General features: G+C 44.7%; 1 protein-coding gene across 1 annotated transcript in view; it reads right to left on the minus strand.

Moving 5' to 3' along the window:
* The window catches only part of tars1 (threonyl-tRNA synthetase 1), a 38309-nt gene extending 22909 nt beyond the window's left edge, over positions 1-15400 (minus strand). Inside the window, exons 1-9 of the mRNA XM_078219457.1 lie at positions 15272-15400; positions 13330-13410; positions 7265-7455; positions 6528-6651; positions 5144-5265; positions 4923-5040; positions 4513-4577; positions 1271-1349; positions 66-212 (exon numbers count right to left, since the gene is read on the minus strand). Coding sequence (XP_078075583.1) covers positions 66-212; positions 1271-1349; positions 4513-4577; positions 4923-5040; positions 5144-5265; positions 6528-6651; positions 7265-7455; positions 13330-13410; positions 15272-15325 — 981 coding nt within the window. The 5' untranslated portion in view covers positions 15326-15400. The remainder of the gene's footprint in view (positions 1-65; positions 213-1270; positions 1350-4512; positions 4578-4922; positions 5041-5143; positions 5266-6527; positions 6652-7264; positions 7456-13329; positions 13411-15271) is intronic.
* Between the last annotated feature and the right edge of the window lie 2294 nt (positions 15401-17694).

Raw genomic sequence — 17694 nt, forward strand, 5'->3', positions numbered from 1 at the left:
TTAACTAAAAGTCATTTCCCAGCACACATGGTCAAGAAGATTTATTACAATTATTTAAGACTAACCCTCCCCAGTTTTCTATGGTCCCTGTTTTTGGCTTCTTCCTGGAACTTTTCCCATTCTTTCAACATTTTTGAATCTGGAAAAGATATTCCATAAATTCTTTGTAGCGTTTCCATATCAGCCTTTCCTTCCCAGTAAGTGGAGGAATTCTGTGAACAAAAAAAAATCAAATGCTCACGTTATGATCCTTCTGGAGACCGATAGTTTTAAGATATTTGATTACAATGAACAACTGAAAAGAACAAAGTTTTAAAGATTTTTATTGTCATAAGCAGACAAAAATGAAATATTGTCTAAACACTCTTCAGTAGGCAATTATACTCTAAACTACAGAAAAGAGCTCCCCACACCCCATTTAACTTAAGTGAACACTTAATTTTCCAGGAAGCAGTCCAAGGCTGTTCTTGGCTCCCCATTGCTCGCTTCCTTTTTCCTTTACCAGCTGCATAACTTCTAATCCCAGAACTGGCTTTCACAGGTTACCCTGGAGATTTCTCCCTCCAGCCAAATCTTTCAGCCTCTTAAATCCTCACAAGCTTGGTTTCTTCAATCCAAGTGCAAGCCCCTACTGTTTCCTGCATGGTGAACAATAGGGACTGGCTGCCTCGATCTCTCTTGCTGTCTCTGGATTCTTGCACTGACCCGTCAGGGATATTTTAAGAAAAAATGTGTAATCTGATTGTACAATGGCTTGTCCTGTAGTCTTTGCCTTTCAGAGTTCACCTCCACAGCAGTGTGAATCACATGTAGAAAGTGCTAATTAGCTATCCTCTAGAAAGATCCCCAACTCTATTGTATATTGGAATTAAATAGACAGTTTAGGTACAACAGTATATAAAACCTGACATTCCTAACACCTCCCTGTGATTTGTAGGGTAACAATCTACCCAGGGGTTGCACCTTCTTCACAGCAAATCTGAGCCTCACTATCCTCATAGCAACTAAACCACCCAGACTTGCTGTCAAGAGGTTGGTTATGTGACCCCCCCTATAACCACTCCATTTTACCTTAAATAATGCAGCCCCAAAACAAAGACAAAAAAAACCCTGCAATTCCAAACAAGATTAAATTCAAATGGTAAGGCTAATTTTAAACACTCTTCATTTCAGTGGACGTTTTTTTTCCACTAAAGTTTCAATGGAAGTTTTCTACAAAGAGGCAGTATGAAGTTATTATTTTGGGAAAAACAAAAACATTCTCAGTTACCTTGTGAACTTTCATGGCCTTAATTTTTCCAGTGTGTCTGACATGAGGTCCTCTACACAAGTCAATCAGGGGTCCACACCTGAAACCAAGGTACAAAATAAAACATAATCTATTCCCATTATCCAAAATACATATGCCACTACCCCACATCCCTTAACTGATAAATCAGTATGCCTCCAAATTGAACAACACTTGGAAGAAGCTCAGAGGGTGGCAAGATGGAATATACTCTCAGTGGGAACTTCAGTGTGATCCCACAACCATGGATCAGATCTAAACTCTGGAGTCCTGCCACCATCCAATTGTGAGCTCCACAGATATCCCCATCCTCAGTGATGGGGGAGCCCAGCACATCAATGCAAAAGATAAGGCCGAGGTCATTGCTACAATCTTCAGCCAGAAGTGCCGAGTGGATGATCCATCTCAACCCATCAGAGATACCAGTCTTCAGCCAATTTGATTCAGTGTATGAGTAATGGCTGAAGGCACTGGATACTACAAAGACTATGGACCCTGACAACATTCTGGCAATAGTATTTCTGCTTCAGAAATAACCACACCACGAGCCTGACTGTTCCAGTACACCTACAACATGGGCATCTATCCTGCAATGTGGAAAATTTCCCAGGTATGTCCTGGACAAATCCAAGCTGTGAATTACCACTCGGTCTACTTTCGATCAGCAAAGTAGTGAAAGGTGTCACTGACACTGCTAACAAGCGGCACTTGCTCAGCAATAAACTGCTCACCGAAGCTCAGTTTGGGTCCTGCCAGGGTCACTCAGCTTCTAACTTCATTACAGCCTTGGTTCAAACGTGGACAAAAGAGCTGAATTCCAGCAGTGAGGTGAGAGAAGCTTTCCTTCACATCAAGACTAAAGTTGAATGAATGTGCCATCATGCAGCCCTGGCAAAACTGGAAGCATTGGAATCAGCAAGAAAACTGTCCACTGATTGGTGCCATAACAAGCGCAAAGCAGGATGGTTCTGGAGTGCAACCTCAAAGGAATGCTGGGATTTGGGGGGTTTAGGGAAGGGAGGAGGGAAGTTGGCTTTTTCTAACTTTTTCACCTTATAGGAATTGGTTCTTACTCGACTGCAGGGGCAGAAGCGAGCTTTTTGGTGAATTTGTAGTAGCTTTTACTACAAGGTCTATTTTGTTCGTAAGGTTTAAAATAGTACAGGATCTTGTGGTAAAGTTGGTAAAGTACATAAAAGGAAAACAAGCAATTGAATGATAACTAAAGTAGATAACTAAAGCACATTAAGGGTGGCAAGACAGGTTATGTATGCGTCTCTGTTGCAGCATGGGAGCACCTGGATGCCATTGTGATCCAGGGAAAACGTATCTTGAGTAAGTGTTTGCAGCTTGAGGAGTTTCGGTTCAGACTCACTGATCTGTAGGCCGAGCAGTAAGCACTGTAATGCATCAGGGAGGGGAGTTAATTGGACACTCTGTACCAGGAGGCAGTCACACCCCTTCACACATGGGGGGACGATTCTCCCATTTTTTTAGCGCAGCGGGCCGGGAGATTCTCGCGTCGGCTGATTCGTGGGGTTCGCGAGTGAGCAGGTGGGACTGAAGCCTCCGGGACCGAGAGCACCACCTCCCTCCCCCCCACCAGCGTGGTTCACTCCAGTAGGGATTACTGTAGCTCTCCACTAATGGGAAAATAGTGGCCCAACGCTGCTGGAGTGAAGGGGGGGGGAGCAATCAGGGCCCCTCAAAGGATCGGGTGGCAGGGGAGCCCCCTTGGCATTGGCACCTTGACAGTACCAGCCTGTGCCCCCAGGGGGGACCTTAGCACTGCCCATCAGGCATTGGGCAGTGCAATCAGTGGGGGTCCCGCAGCCGCTCTGCAGACAGGATCAGTGGGGGAGTAAGGAGGGAGACCTGCAATCGGGGCAGGGGCTGGAGATCGGGGCAGGGCGGGGAGCAGCGATAAAGCTGGCCAGCAATCAGGAGGTTGGCAGTGCGGGGCTACTGCGCATGTGCCAACCTTGGCGCTGACAGATTGGCGCATGCGCAATGGCCCACTCAGCACTCTGCTGCCGGCATCTCCAGCGGGAATCAGCCCCGCCCACTGATTGTTAATGATATAAATGCTAGTGACCTCTGCAGTGCACAGGATGGGGGAGATTCTTCTCTGAACTCCCACTGAAAAAACAACGTGAATTACTCCAGTTTTCATGCGAAATCGACACTAGAATTAAAATTTTTTGGGAGAATTCCGACCCTGGTCTTCTGATGTGGAAAGTGGTCAGGATGTGTCGGCAGGTTAAGGGGATGGGGAGGATAAGAATGTCCGCTTCTGCAATTGTCCTAACAGGTTTGAAGCTCATTTGGGTAAGAATGGGGCCTGCTGGGTGAGCTGACTAACCGTTTCATCATGGTACAGAAGGCCATTCAAGTGGGGGGAGCAAAAAGGAATGTAATGGTGGATAGTTCCGGGGGGGGAGACAGTTTTCTGCAGTGAGTAACTCAGTTCCTGACTCCCCAAAGTCTGTCCACCATCGGCAAGGCACAATTCAGGAGCGTGATGGAATACACCCCACTTGCCTGGATGAGTGCAGCTCCAACACTCAAGCTTAACACCATCCAGCTCAAGGCAACCTACTTGAATGACATTCCCCAACACCTTAAACATTTAACCCTCCACCACCAACATACAGTGGCAATCATGTGTACCATATTAAAGATGCACTGTAGCAATTCACCAAGGCTCCTTTGACAGCACCGTCTAAACCTTTGACCGTTATCATCTAGAAGGGCAAGTACAGCTGATGCATGGGAACGTCACCACCTGCAAGTTCCCTTCCTAGCAACACACCACCCCAACTTGGAACTATATTGCTGTTCCTTCATTTCGCTGGGTCAAAATCCTAGAACAACATTCCTAACAGAACTTTGGGTGTGCCTGCTCCACATGGACTGCAGTGGTTCTAGAAGACAGCTCATGCCCACCTTCTCAAGGGCAATTGGAGATGGACAATAAATGCTGCTCTAGTCAGCAATGCCCACACCCCTTGAATGAATAAATATATATATTTTTTTAAAAGATGTTTTCACCAGATGAGCTACCAAATGGACATCTCTTAATACTGGTGTTCACTCTAATATGCTTTGTTCTGAAAAAAAGTTGCATTCCTTGTATTGCTAAAACACTTCATTTCCAATGTCTTCAAGGAACTCTTAATTTTATGAATCAAACCCTTCCAAACTACAATGGCCTTGTTCCTTACCTATACACGGTTGTAGTAGGAGTTTTCACCTTCTCATTTAGAATTCTACACTTGAATTTGTTGTACTAGAAATGAAAACAAATGCTGAATTAAGAACATCGACTATAATATTGTCAAGTGCAGGTAAAAATTACAGTAAGACAATTTGGGCTTAGTAATTAACGACCGTGCAATTTAAAAAAAAAAATCAGTATTCCGATCTCTGTTGTTGACCATGCAGTTTGCAGGTGGGAACTTGTGCTATACACCACTACAGTTAAACACATTCTTTAAAGCTTCCTCTCAATTGGACACTTTGCTTCAACTGCTCGCACACATTTAACCAGCTAAACATAGCAAACAGATGCATGTTGCCTCTGTTGAGCCTCTATTATGATAGAAATACCCAGGATGGTTAAAAGTAAGCTTACCTTGAACATTGCCAGAAGAGTCTCTTTTTTTATTTCCAGTCTCTCAAATGGTTGCTTTTCCTTCATAATCCGCTTACATAGGCTCTCTAGAGCTGGAAAATCATTGCTGGAAACACCCCTATTGAAAAGATTTTTTTTGTTAAAAATAGAAGTCAAAAATGTATTTAACAGATATTCAGATAACTAAAAGCAGTGAAAGAAAGAGATTCACTAAAACATACTCTTCTTCCAAGAACATGTCATAATAAAAACCATTTTCAATTGGTGGTCCATAGCAGAGACATCCTCCAAAGACTCGTTCCATGGCCTCTCCCAATATGTGAGCACTGGAATGCCAGTATACCTAGCACACAGAAAGATTAATCAGGAATTAACTAATAGTATCCAAAGAAATCTATCCATCTATTGCTAACTGACATTCCCCAGTTCAGACTCTGTACTGCTCACTAACGATTCTTCAATCTCATCGGTTGAATAGATACACAGATGCTGGTTTTGTTCACACATCCCAGGTCCCCTGTTGAAGGCACCACATCATTTTGGTTCTCAGAGACAACAACTTTCAGTGCAAAATCCCCATAGGAAGTACATGGTCAAGTGTGCACGTAATAAACAATTGATGTTGTTTGTTCACCAATGACTGCAAAACCCAGCCCATCAGGTCTTTCAATTGTTGGACGACAATTCAATAAATATTTTATACAGAATCCGAGCAGGGCTAAAATGGGGTTAGCCATTGCTGACCAACAAATTTTGTAAAAGCATACAAGTTAAAACTTGCTGCACAAAATGCCTCAGAATATTTGAAGCTTCAATGGGTGAGTTCGGCAAAAGAAAAAGCGACCAATCTACAACCCAGGCTGATGTCATTTCCTGAGAGACATTAGACCAAGTCTCCATTTGCATAACTCATTGCATAGATTATCTTTATATAAAAGTTTGGGACATCTTGTGGTGCGGGTTCCTGTGCTCTTTGATCGGAGACAAATGTGGAGAGCGCGGGAGAGCGGTCTTGGAGTATGTGACCACTTGGAGTATGTGATTTGCACAGAACCCTCCATAGATTTGTCCAGTTTACTGTGACAAAAGCCTGTCTGTGATGTGCCTTTTGTTGGCTTTCTTTAAGTTTGCACTGTTACTTCAGGTTAGGCCAAGGATCAGGGCTTTAGCTTTTCATGGCAGTAAACTATTAGAAATCATAGAAACTCTACAGTGCAGAAGGAGGCCATTCGGCCCATTGAGTCTGCACCAACAACAATCCCACCCAAACCCTTTCCCCATAACCCCACATATTTACCCCGCTAATCCCTCTAACCCACACATCCTGGGACACTAAGGAGCAATTTAGCATGGCCAATCAACTAAACCACACATCTTTTGATTGTGGGAGGAAACTGGAGCACCCGGAGCAAACCCACGCTGACACGGGGAGAACGTGCAAACTCCACACAGTGACCCAAGCCGGGAATCGAACCCAGATCCCTTGATCTGTGAGGCAGCAGTGCTAACCACAGTGACACAGCAAAGTGTTAATTATTACTTAATTATTTGAATTTTTATGGCTGATTATTGATGTTGCATCACATGTAAACTCAGACTACTTACAGCTTGAGCCTCCTCTTCCTCAAACTTAAGCAATGCTAGACTGCAGTCTTCTTCCAGTGGTCGATCCAAGTCCCAAACCACTCCATTTACTTTAGCAACAACCACATTGTCGGCCAAACCCTGACTGGATTAAACACACAGAACAAATATACAACAAAATGTGTACAAGAGGAAATATTCTCATTAAATTATGTAATGATACTTGCATCAATGTAGTGCTTTCAATATTAAAAGGTGGTCACATAACGAATTATCTTTGGAAATTTCAATCTGATTAGCTAATCTCCGACATTCCAGGTAATAAGCACATGGTCAAATCAGAATCTCAGTTAATAAACTTTAACCAGGTGAAAAAATTCAAGTGGAGTTTCATCTCAATAAATATACATATCAAATCAGAATTTGCAGTATAGGTGTCCATTTAGGCCATTAACCTGCTCTTTCACTGCATCATTTTGCATTCTCTTTTCAAGTATTCAATTTGTTTTTCAATGTGCTTTTAGTCTTTATTTCAATAGACATTTATGGTAATGCATTCTATGGATTTTAGCACTTTGATCCTCTTAATCCGCACTATTTCAGAGGGAATTTTGTACATCTATCCTCAACTTTGAGAGAGGAATCTCTCTACTCTTTCAACAGTTCCAATATTAGTTTTAAAAAGGGGATCTTTTACTGGTTCTACTGCAATATAGTAATAAAACGAGAGGCATTTCGTATGGGTACAAGTACTTTACCTAATTCCACAGGCAATCTGGTAAGGGGTGCTTTTCCAGGAATCTCCCTGTACTTGTTTACCATCTGGCAATGTGATTGTTATTTGCTTGCTCTCTTTCATAGCACGCTCTGCTAGAATTGAATCACTTTCTGCTTTGAGTTTGTTGTACAGTTCAAGGCGTTCATTAATATAAGCAGGCCATGGATCCAGCTAAAAAAGATTTTTTTAAAAGTAAAATGACTACATTATGTCAATTGCCTTCCAATAGCACTTCAGTCAGATACGAGCACTTTTCTTATTGGTACAGTCACTGGCTATGATATGAATTACTGTTAAGCAAATGAGATCAGGTAAGGAATCGATTTTGTATTGGCCTCAAGGCTATGGTTCTGGAGAGCCTGGACCAAAATGACAGAGCCCACAAATGCAGGTTAAACAATACTCAAATCCCATTTAGTTTTGAACTTTTACAGAAATTCATACACACTTGGACAGACGCACATCTCCACAATGTAGTCCCAATAGGTACATTCCACATTCTGCTTAAGTTAAAAACCAGGCATTTGAACCATGACAGATATTTGTTTAAAGAGCGATAATTTTCTGATAAAGGCTGGTAATGAAGCATCATAGTTAGAAAGAAACAGTGAAAAAGTGAAAAGAAAGTGAAAAAGATAGAAAGCGGAGAGAGAGAAAGAGATCTAGAATAGTTGTGTTCAATAATCACATTTGTGCTTTGCTGCAGCAAAGTAGCACTTTGGTTATTGTCTGAGTATGCCCTTTAACTCTTATTAAGCCTAGAAGCATTGACTCCTACATTTGGAACCCTCATTTTTTGTAGTATATAGACACGGATTGCAGCCTCAGCCTATTCTTGCAGCATCACTGTGTCACCTCCTTTAGTAAGATTGAAAGCCAGGTGCATTATTAAATATACGAACCTTAATGATAAAACATCAGCCCGATTGACTCAGCTTTCAGGTTCAAGTTCCATTCCAGGATTGAGTGTGAATATTTCAACTGAAATACTGAGGGAATACTGCATGGCATGGGATGCATCTTTCAGCTGAGATGTTCACGGGGGAGATGCCGGACGATTGGAGGGTGGCTCATGTTGTTCCGTTGTTTAAAAAAGGTTCCAAAAGAAATCCGGGAAATTATCGGCCAGTAAGTTTGACGTCGGTGGTGGGCAAGTTATTGGAAGGTGTGATACGGGATAGGATCTACAAATATTTGGATAGACAGGGACTTATTAGGGAGAGTCAACATGGCTTTGTGCGTGGTAGGTCATGTTTGACCAATCTATTAGAGTTTTTCGAGGAGGTTACCAGGAAAGTGGATGAAGGGAAGGCGGTGGATGTTGTCTACCTGGATTTCAGCAAGGCCTTTGACAAGGTCCCACATGGGAGGTTAGTTAGGAAGGTTCAGTCGCTAGGTATACATGGGGAGGTAGTAAATTGGATAAGACACTGGCTCAATGGAAGAAGCCAGAGAGTGGTTGTGGAGGATTGCTTCTCCGAGTGGAGGCCTGTGACAAGTGATGTGCCGCAGGGATCGGTGTTGGGTCCATTGTTGTTTGTCATCTATATCAATGATCTGGATGATAATGTGGTAAATTGGATCAGCAAGTTTGCTGATGATACAAAGATTGGAGGTGTAGTGGACAGTGAGGAAGGTTTTCAAAGCTTGCAGAGGGATTTGGACCAACTAGAAAAATGGGCTGAAAAATGGCAAATGGAATTTAACGCAGACAAGTGTGAGATATTGCACTTTGGAAGGACAAACCAAAGTAGAACGTACAGGGTAAATGGTAGGACTCTGAAGAGTGCAGTTGAACAGAGGGATCTGGGAATACAGGTACAGAATTCCCTAAAAGTGACGTCACAGGTGGATAGGGTCGTAATGAGTGCCTTTGGTACATTGGCCTTTATAAATCGGAGTATCGAGTATAAAAGTTGGAGTGTTATGGTAAGGTTATATAAGGCATTGGTGAGGCCGAATTTGGAGTATTGTGTACAGTTTTGGTCACCTAGTTCCAGGAAGGATGTAAATAAGATTGAAAGAGTGCAGAGAAGGTTCACAAGGATGTTGCCGGGACTTGAGAAGCTGAGTTACAGAGAGAGATTGAATAGGTTGGGACTTTATTCCCTGGAGCGTAGAAGATTGAGGGGAGATTTGATAGAGGTGTATAAGATTTTGATGGGTATAGACAGAGTGAATGCAAGCAGGCTTTTTCCGCTGAGGCTAGGGGAGAAAAAAAACCAGAGGGCATGGGTTAAGGGTGAAAGGAGAAAAGTTTAAAGGGAATATTAGGGGGGGCTTCTTCACGCAGAGTGGTGGGAGTGTGGAATGAGCTGCCGGATAAAGTGGTAAATGCGGGGTCACTTTTAACATTTAAGAAAAACTTGGACGGGTTCATGGATGAGAGGGGTGTGGAGGGATATGGTCCAAGTGCAGGTCAGTGGGACTAGGCATAAAATGGTTCGGCACAGACAAGAAGGGCCAAAAGGCCTGTTTCTGAGCTGTAATTTTCTATGGTTCTATGTTAAACAGAGACCGATCCACCCATTTAAATGGATAGAGTCCCTATAGTATAGGAGGCCATTCAGCCCATTGAGTCTGCATCGACCACAATTCCACCCAGGCCCTATTCCCGTAACCACACACATTTACCCTGCTAATCCCCCGACACTAGGGTCAATTTAGCATGGCCAATCAACCTAACCCGCACCTCTTTGGACTGTGGGAGGAAACCAGAGCACCTGGAGGAAACCCACGCAGATACAGGGGAGAACGTGCAAACTCCACACAGACAGTGACCCGAGGCCGGAATTGAACCCTGGTCCCTGGCGCTGTGAGGCAGCAGTGCAAACCACAAGATGAAAGAGATCGTGTGGCACTCCTCTGAAAATGAGCAGCAAGCTCTCCTAACTAACATTCATCCCTCAATTAATACCATTCAAATGTTTAACTATTCATACACATCATTGCTGTGCACAAATTGGCTGCTGCTATGCTTCTTTATAAAAACTGTTGCTATACTTCAGAAAATAATGCTGCAGCACCTTGAGTCATTGTGGACGTGAATAGTACTATATAGAAATATCTTTAAAATCCATTTTTAGCAAAGTATTAACAGAGTGGATAAAGTTGATCAATCTTTTTTTTCCATTTCCCCCCCCCCTTAATCTCAAATTCCAATTTGAGACAGTGGGTAAAAGTAACATGTAAAAAATGTAGGATCTGTTATTCAGCATATAATCTAGGTTGATGACTCATTGTTGCAATGTTTGTTCTTCAATTAGACTAACTTAGGTTCCACATGCCTACTTGATAGTTCAGGCAGACATTATGAATTCTTTGGCAGTATCAGAACAGCAGGAAGTGCTCTCTGGTCAACATCCCTCCTTGATTTAAAAGATTAACTGTTAATTATCTCATTGGTGTTTATGAAATGCTGCACAGGAAAATAAAACAAAAACAAATTTATATAGTGCATTTATATGATAAAACATGCTAAGGCACTTCACAAGGCTCACCAAACCACTCAAGGTGATATTAGAACAGATGTGTAAAGGCTTGGGCAAACGGCATCTTAAAAGGTGAACAACAGTAACAAGACGGAAGGATTTTGAGGTAATTCCAGAACTTAGGGCCTAGGTGGCTGAAGACACAGCCACAAAATGGCGATACAATTAAAATCAAGAACATATTAGAGGTCATAATTAGAAGTGACAAATACCTCGGAGAGTGGCAGGGCTGGAAGAAAGGCAGGGATGAGGCCAATGCAAGATTTGAAAACAAGGATGAAAATTTTAAAACTAAGCTGCTGCTTAGTGACAGACAGCATGGTTTTGTAAGAGGGAGGTCGTGCCTTACAAATTTGGTGGAGTTTTTTGAGGAAGTGACAAAAACGGTTGATGAAGGAAGGGCCGTGGATGTCGTCTATATGGATTTCAGTAAGGCATTTGACAAAGTCCCACATGGCAGGTTGGTTAAGAAGGTTAAGGCTCATGGGATACAAGGAGAAGTGGCTAGATGGGTGGAGAACTGGCTTGGCCATAGGAGACAGAGGGTAGTGGTCGAAGGCTCTTTTTCCGGCTGGAGGTCTGTGACCAGTGGTGTACTAGGACCTCTGCTATTTGTGATATATATAAATGATTTGGAAGAAGGTGTAACTGGTGTAATCAGCAAGTTTGCGGATGACACGAAGATGGCTGGAATTGCGGATAGCGAAGAGCATTGTCGGGCAATACAGCAGGATATAGATAGGCTGGAAAATTGGGCGGAGAGGTGGCAGATGGAATTTAATCCAGATAAATGCGAAGTGATGCATTTTGGAAGAAATAATGTAGGGAGGAGTTATACAATAAATGGCAGAGTCATCAGGAGTATAGAAACACAGAGGGACCTCGGTGTGCAAGTCCACAAATCCTTGAAGGTGGCAACACAGGTGGAGAAGGTGGTGAAGAAGGCATATGGTATGCTTGCCTTTATAGGACGGGGTATAGAGTATAAAAGCTGGAGTCTGATGATGCAGCTGTATAGAACGCTGGTTAGGCCACATTTGGAGTACTGCGTCCAGTTCTGGTCGCCGCACTACCAGAAGGACGTGGAGGCATTGGAGAGAGTGCAGAGAAGGTTTACCAGGATGTTGCCTGGTATGGAGGGTCTTAGCTATGAGGAGAGATTGGGTAGACTGGGGTTGTTCTCCTTGGAAAGACGGAGAATGAGGGGAGATCTAATAGAGGTATACAAGATTATGAAGGGTATAGATAGGGTGAACAGTGGGAAGTTTTTTCCCAGGTCGGAGGTGACGATCACGAGGGGTCACGGGCTCAAGCTGAGAGGGGCGAAGTATAACTCAGACATCAGAGGGGCGTTTTTTACACAGAGGGTGGTGGGGGCCTGGAATGCGCTGCCAAGTAGGGTGGTGGAGGCAGGCACGCTGACATTGTTTAAGACTTACCTGGATAGTCACATGAGCAGCCTGGGAATGGAGGGATACAAACGATTGGTCTAGTTGGACCTGGGAGCGGCACAGGCTTGGAGGGCCGAAGGGCCTGTTTCCTGTGCTGTACTGTTCTTTGTTCTTTGTTCTTGTTCTTTGTTATATATGTATTTGCATTTACATAGTGCCTTTCACAACCATAAGATATTCAAAAATGTTATACAAAGATGTATTTCTTTGAAGCCACTTTTCATAGAATCCCTACAGTGCAGAAGGAGGCCATGCGGCCCATCGAGTCTACACCGACCACAATCCCACACAGGCCCATTCCCGTAACCCCACATATTTACCCTGCTAATCCTCCTGACACTAGGTTCAATTTAGCATGGTTAATCAACCTAACCCGCACACCTTTGGAGTGTGGGAGGAAACCGGAGCACCTGGAGGAAACCCACGCAGACACAGGGAGAACGTGCAAACTCCACACAGACAGTGACCCAAGCCAGGAATCGAACCTGGGTCCCTGGCGTTGTGAGGCAGCAGTGCTAACCACTGTACCACCGTGCCCCCTTTTAATGTAGAAGACTGACAGCTGATTTGCACACATCAATCTCCCACAAATTGTAATGTGATAATAATCTGATAATCTGTTTTGCTGATGTTGATCGAGGGATAAATATTGGCAGGACACCAGGAATAATTCTCCTGATTCTCAGTGCTGCGTTGAGGGAACTAGAAAGGGTTGCCATTACCACATTCATGCAAAACAAAAATTGCATTTTAAGGTAGCCAGTCCTATTTGAAGTGTTTCAAAACATAATGGAAAGAGTACAGAAATGTACCATATAAATGCAAAGGTTTCTTTATTTTAAAATTATTTTTAAGCTAGTTCTTTCATTTAAAGTATGAAATAGACCGACGCACTGAAGGGAGGATGGCCAATTTGCATTATGTAATGCTGAGGGTGGGCACACCCAACATAGTTTAAACAAAATAGTTAACGACCAAAGAATTTCAGACCAGTTCCAATTACAATGAATCAGAAAGTAAAAATTGTCAGTGGCCTAATAACAACAGCTGCATTTATCACAGTTATAGTTCCGTACAAAAAGGTAAATACAAATAGTTCTCACCTCTGTTCTCATTGTATCGCCACCTTCTTTATTGCTTTTCTTCTTACCTCCTTCTTTATGTTTTTCAGATGTAACTTTAAGCTGAAAGACCAGGAAAAGAAAATTAATATCTGAAGAATATGTTGTGCAAAAGGTGGTGATATAGATGCCTATAGTATCAAGCTATATATCAGAGTTTTAGGATTACTATTAGCTACATGTATGATATAAAAGTATTACACATATTACCTATCAGAGAATTCATAGAATCATAGATATAAAGTAAAGAAGGAGGCCAATCGGCCCATCAAGTCTGTATCAACCCCACCCGGGCCTTATTCTCGTGACCCCACACATTTACCCTGCTTATCCCCCAAGGCCAGAATTGAACCTGGGTCCCTGGCGCTGTGAGGCAGCAGTGCTAACCACTGTGCCACCCTGCCGTCCCAAAATAAAACAAAGTGCCTGGGCACTTCCGACCAGAAGCGAGAGCGCCTCGGGGCACGTCTCCCCGTGTAAGTGAAAAAACGATAATAGTGGAATTTCATCTGCGGCCGAGGCCTCCCACTTATTCCACACCTCTCATGTCTCTTCACAGTGCCAGACTAGAGTCAAGCTCAACTGGGTCTTCTTTCCCCACCGATTCTGCCAAGCCCATTCCCTTGACTGTGGTTTCGCTAGATAGTAGGTGGGCGGCACGGTAGCATAGTGATTAGCACTGCTGCTTCACAGCTCCAGGGACCTGGGTTCGATTCCCAGCTCGGATCACTGGCTGTGCGGAGTTTGCACATTCTCCCCGTGTCTGCGTGGGTTCCTCCGGGTGCTCCGGTTTCCTCCCACAGTCCAAAGATGTGCGGGTTAGGTTGATTGGCCAAGCTAAATTGCCCCTTAGTGTCCCGAGATGCGTAGATTAGAGGGATTAGCGGGTAAATATGAGGTTCAGAGGGATTAGCTGGTAAATATGTAGGGACACGGGGATAGAGTCTGGGTGGGATTGTTGTCAGTGCAGACGTGATGGGCCGAATGGCCTCTTTCTGCACTGTAGGGATTCTATGGATTATCAGTTATAAAATTACTATTAGCTACATGTAAGATATTAAAGTATTACACTTATTACTACTGTTACCTATCCGAGAGTTCATACATTACTGTCAATTATCATGGAAATCTAAGTCTTATCAATAGAATTACACATTATTTGTACTCAGTGAGTTAACATTAATTAATAGAGGGGGTCAAAGAATCTTCTACCTATGGTTCCACGCCCACCTCAGATTTCACCTTTACCTGGTCATGAGTAGTCTTTTGGTTGTCAGATCTTCTTTTGCTAAAGCCACTGACACAGCTACAGGGGCCCAATGTCCACAAGGTGAATGCAATAAAATTTATTTACCTAAACTCGGCTCATATAGCAATCAAGGCAGCACAATTCATCAATATACCTGGAAAAGGAAAACCTCCTGACAAATATTCAGAGGGCCTTGTTGAAAGACCAAGAAGTTTTTGTTGAGGTCAGGTGTGGTTGGTCTCACTGGATAAACAGTCACCACTCTCCTGTCAAAGTTTCCACCATGAACAATAACTACAACAGAGGACACAGATTGATCTTTCTCCTCACCCTAGCTATGACTGTAACACTACATTCTGCACTCCCTCCTTCTCTATGAACGGTATGCTTTGTCTGTACAGAAACAATACTTTTCACTGTATACCAATACATGTGACATTAATTAATCAGATCAGAAGGCAGAATAACAAGACAAGTGAAACAACTGTCCCCAGGCCGCTATCCCCAAGCTGTTCAGTTCCTGTCAGCACCACAGCCGGTCCCGCTGCTGACCAAACGATCCTGGTCTGAACAGGCAGCCCGACAGTGACCCCCCAGCGTGGCCTCAGCCCCTCACTGACTTCGAGAACCAGGCCGGGGAAGGTGCCGGGTGCTCGGTCCCGGGCTCACACTCACCGATCCCTGGCCCTGTACATCCATGGCTCCCAGCTGCTCCGCCACCGCCTCCATCAAGCTCTCGGCTGATGCAACAACCCTGGCGCTGCCTCCTGAGAGCTGAGCGGCCCCACCGGAAATCCGCCCTCGTCAGCGTCAGCACGTACCGCACGCCCGGCCAATCATCCTCCGGCTGGGACTGGGGCTGCTGCTGCTCCTCTGGCTGGGACTGGGGCTGCTGCTGCTCCTCTGGCTGGGACTGGGGCTGCTGCTGCTCCTCTGACTGGGACTGGGGCTGCTGCTGCTGCTCCTCTGGCTGGGACTGGGGCTGCTGCTGCTCCTCTGGCTGGGACTGGGGCTGCTGCTGCTCCTCTGACTGGGACTGGGGCTGCTGCTGCTCCTCTGACTGGGGCTGCTGCTGCTCCTCTGACTGGGACTGGGGCTGCTGCTGCTGCTCCTCTGGCTGGGACTGGGGCTGCTGCTGCTCCTCTGGCTGGGACTGGGGCTGCTGCTGCTCCTCTGACTGGGACTGGGGCTGCTGTTGCTCCTGTGGCTGGGACTGCGGCTGCTGCTGCTGCTCCTGTGGCTGGGACTGGGGCTGCTGCTGCTCCTCTGGCTGGGACTGGGGCTGCTGCTGCTCTGGCTGCTGCTCCTGTGGCTGCTGCTCTGGCTGGGACTGGGGCTGCTGCTGCTCTGGCTGGGACTGGGGCTGCTGCTCCTCTGGCTGGGACTAGGGCTGCTGCTGCTCTGGCTGGGACTGGGGCTGCTGCTGCTCTGGCTGGGACTGCTGCTGCTGCTCCTCTGGCTGGGACTGCTGCTGTTGCTGGAATGTGTCTCTGCGCAAATTCACTGCCAGCAGCTGTGTGTCTGAGAGTGGCTCAATCAGAGGGGGTCACAGTGTGGGCGGATTCTGTAAACCACCAACTAGTGGGAGGGCTATCAGGTGCCCTCTGCCTGAACCAGGCCTTTGGCTCATGGTCCTGTGTCAGTTTTTTCATTTTCCAATAACCTCCTTCACTTTTAATATAGATCAGCTCTGAGGAAGGGTCATCGAGACTCGAAATGTTGGCTCTATTCTCTCTCAGTAAGAAGTCTAAAAACACCAGGTTAAAGTCCAACAGGCTTATTTGGTAGCAAAAGCCACTAGGTGGGTGGGAGTGGACTCCCACCCACCTGACGAAGGAACAGCCTGTTCCGAAAGCTAGTGGCTTTTGCTACCAAATAAACCTGTTGGACTTTAACCTGGTGTTGTTAGACTTCTTACTGTGTTTACTTTTAGCTGTCCAGCTAATCCTTTTACACTCTCCTCCTCCAAAGCCATATTTCAAAACTACTTAATAAGTTGGTCTCTTTAAGTCAGGTCCACGTCTCTCATCCGTACAAAACAAAAGCAAGGAAGTTATGATGAGCCTTTAACATTAGTTTGGCCTCAATTAAAGGATTGTGTCCAGTTCTTGGCACCATGTTTTAGGAATGATGATGAGGCATTGGAGACTGCAGAAAAGATTTACAAAAATGAGGGCGGCACATTGGTTAGCACTGGTACCTCACATCACCAGTGACCAGGGTTCAATTCCAGCCTTGGGTAACTGTGTGGAGTTTGCACAATCTCCCCATGTTTGTGTGGGTTTCCTCCCACAATCCAAAAATGTGCGGGTTAGGTTGATTGCCCCTTACTGTCAGGGGGATTAATAGGGTAAATATGTGGAGTTATGGGGATAGGGCTGGGGGGGGGACGGGGGGACTGTTGTCAGTGCAGGCTCAATTTTCTACACCAAAGGGATTCTGATTCTATTCTATGATTCCAGGGACTTCAGTTGCATGGATAGAATGAAGAAGCTGGGACTGTTCTCCTTAGAAAAAGAAGGTTGAGAGGAGATTTGATGCAGATATTCAAAGCCGTGAGGTGTCTGTACAAAGTAGATTACAGAATCAAGAGTAACTCCACATTGGTGGAAAGGTTGAGAAGCAAAGTACACCAATATATGATGAATGGCAAAAGAGTCAAAAGCGACGTGAGACTTTTTTTAGGATCTGGAATGTACTGCCTGAAAGTATGCTGGAAACAAATTTAATTAGGGCTTTCCAATTGAGAACTGGATAATTGTCCAAAATGGATCTATTTGCAGCGCCTCAAGGAAAAGATGGATGAATGAACTAGCTGATGTGTTCTGGCAGGGAGCCAGCATGAACATGACAGGCCAACTGCCCTCCTATGCTGTAACTTTGATTCAAACTGCATTTTCAAAATTCCAACTCCCCAGCATTTGACTATCCACCTTTACATTTCTGCAGTGAGTGAGCTGTTCAACCACATCCTCACCTCCACCTTTGATGTCATAGTCCCCACAAGATACATTTTGTGTGTCAGCTGTGGCTCAGTGAGTAGCAAGCACTCTCAGGACTGCATGGTCTGCACTTAGGGCATTATGGTGGCACAGTGG

Source organism: Mustelus asterias, chromosome 1, assembly GCF_964213995.1.
Source record: "Mustelus asterias chromosome 1, sMusAst1.hap1.1, whole genome shotgun sequence".
NCBI classification, from domain to species: Eukaryota; Metazoa; Chordata; class Chondrichthyes; order Carcharhiniformes; family Triakidae; genus Mustelus; species Mustelus asterias.